Source organism: Egretta garzetta, unplaced genomic scaffold (assembly GCF_000687185.1).
Source record: "Egretta garzetta isolate BGI_Z169 unplaced genomic scaffold, ASM68718v1 scaffold23, whole genome shotgun sequence".
Taxonomy (NCBI): Eukaryota; Metazoa; Chordata; class Aves; order Pelecaniformes; family Ardeidae; genus Egretta; species Egretta garzetta.
Window position 1 is genome coordinate 2,472,764 of NW_009259237.1, and position 671 is coordinate 2,473,434.

The window sequence follows — 671 nt, forward strand, 5'->3', positions numbered from 1 at the left end:
GGAAAGAATCCAACAAAGCAAGGCTTGCTATATGATATTTAATTACAGAAAACTTAATCACTTACTACAGCAGCTAGAATCTTGAATCAGGTTGTTAGGTTATAAGTTAACACAAAGCATTTTCTGGGCACCTACACACAACCCTAGGTAGGTAAACCACTTTGAAAACCTGTTTAAGTCTTTTCAATATAATAAAAAGACTTATTTGATCATTATTTGCAACAGTAACAGCAGATATTGTATATTTTAAACACTTGTAAGTTTTAGGGCTTCTTAAAGAAGTTAAAATACAATTAAAAATGTGGGTAAATATTAGCAAAAAAAGTGACTTTGTGATGGTATTATTTACTATTTGAAAGTTTGTCATTAGATTTGCGCTTTAGCTATTCAATACAGAATCCAAAAATTTGGCAACAAGGAACACAGCTCCCCACCCCATGACAGACCTATTACAGTCTACTAAAACTTTGTAAAATTGACTCAGATAATAAATGACAAATTATATTAGGTATCTTACCACACTGTTTTTTCTGCACCTTTTGAGTTTCCATTTTTGGTTGTATCTCTGTTCTTGTTCTACAATAGCAAGGAAAAAGTGTTTTCTTGTCTGTTCAGATTAGCAGTGTTTACAGTATCATATGCAGTATAACTTAAATTTTTCTTAAAATACA

At 31.0% G+C, this 671-nt stretch overlaps 1 protein-coding gene across 1 annotated transcript in view; it reads right to left on the reverse strand.

Moving 5' to 3' along the window:
* TERB1 (telomere repeat binding bouquet formation protein 1) overlaps positions 1-671 on the reverse strand; it is a 20,165-nt gene that overhangs the window by 16,784 nt on the left and 2,710 nt on the right. Inside the window, exon 2 of the mRNA XM_035891529.1 lies at positions 518-576. Coding sequence (XP_035747422.1) covers positions 518-551 — 34 coding nt within the window. The 5' untranslated portion in view covers positions 552-576. The remainder of the gene's footprint in view (positions 1-517; positions 577-671) is intronic.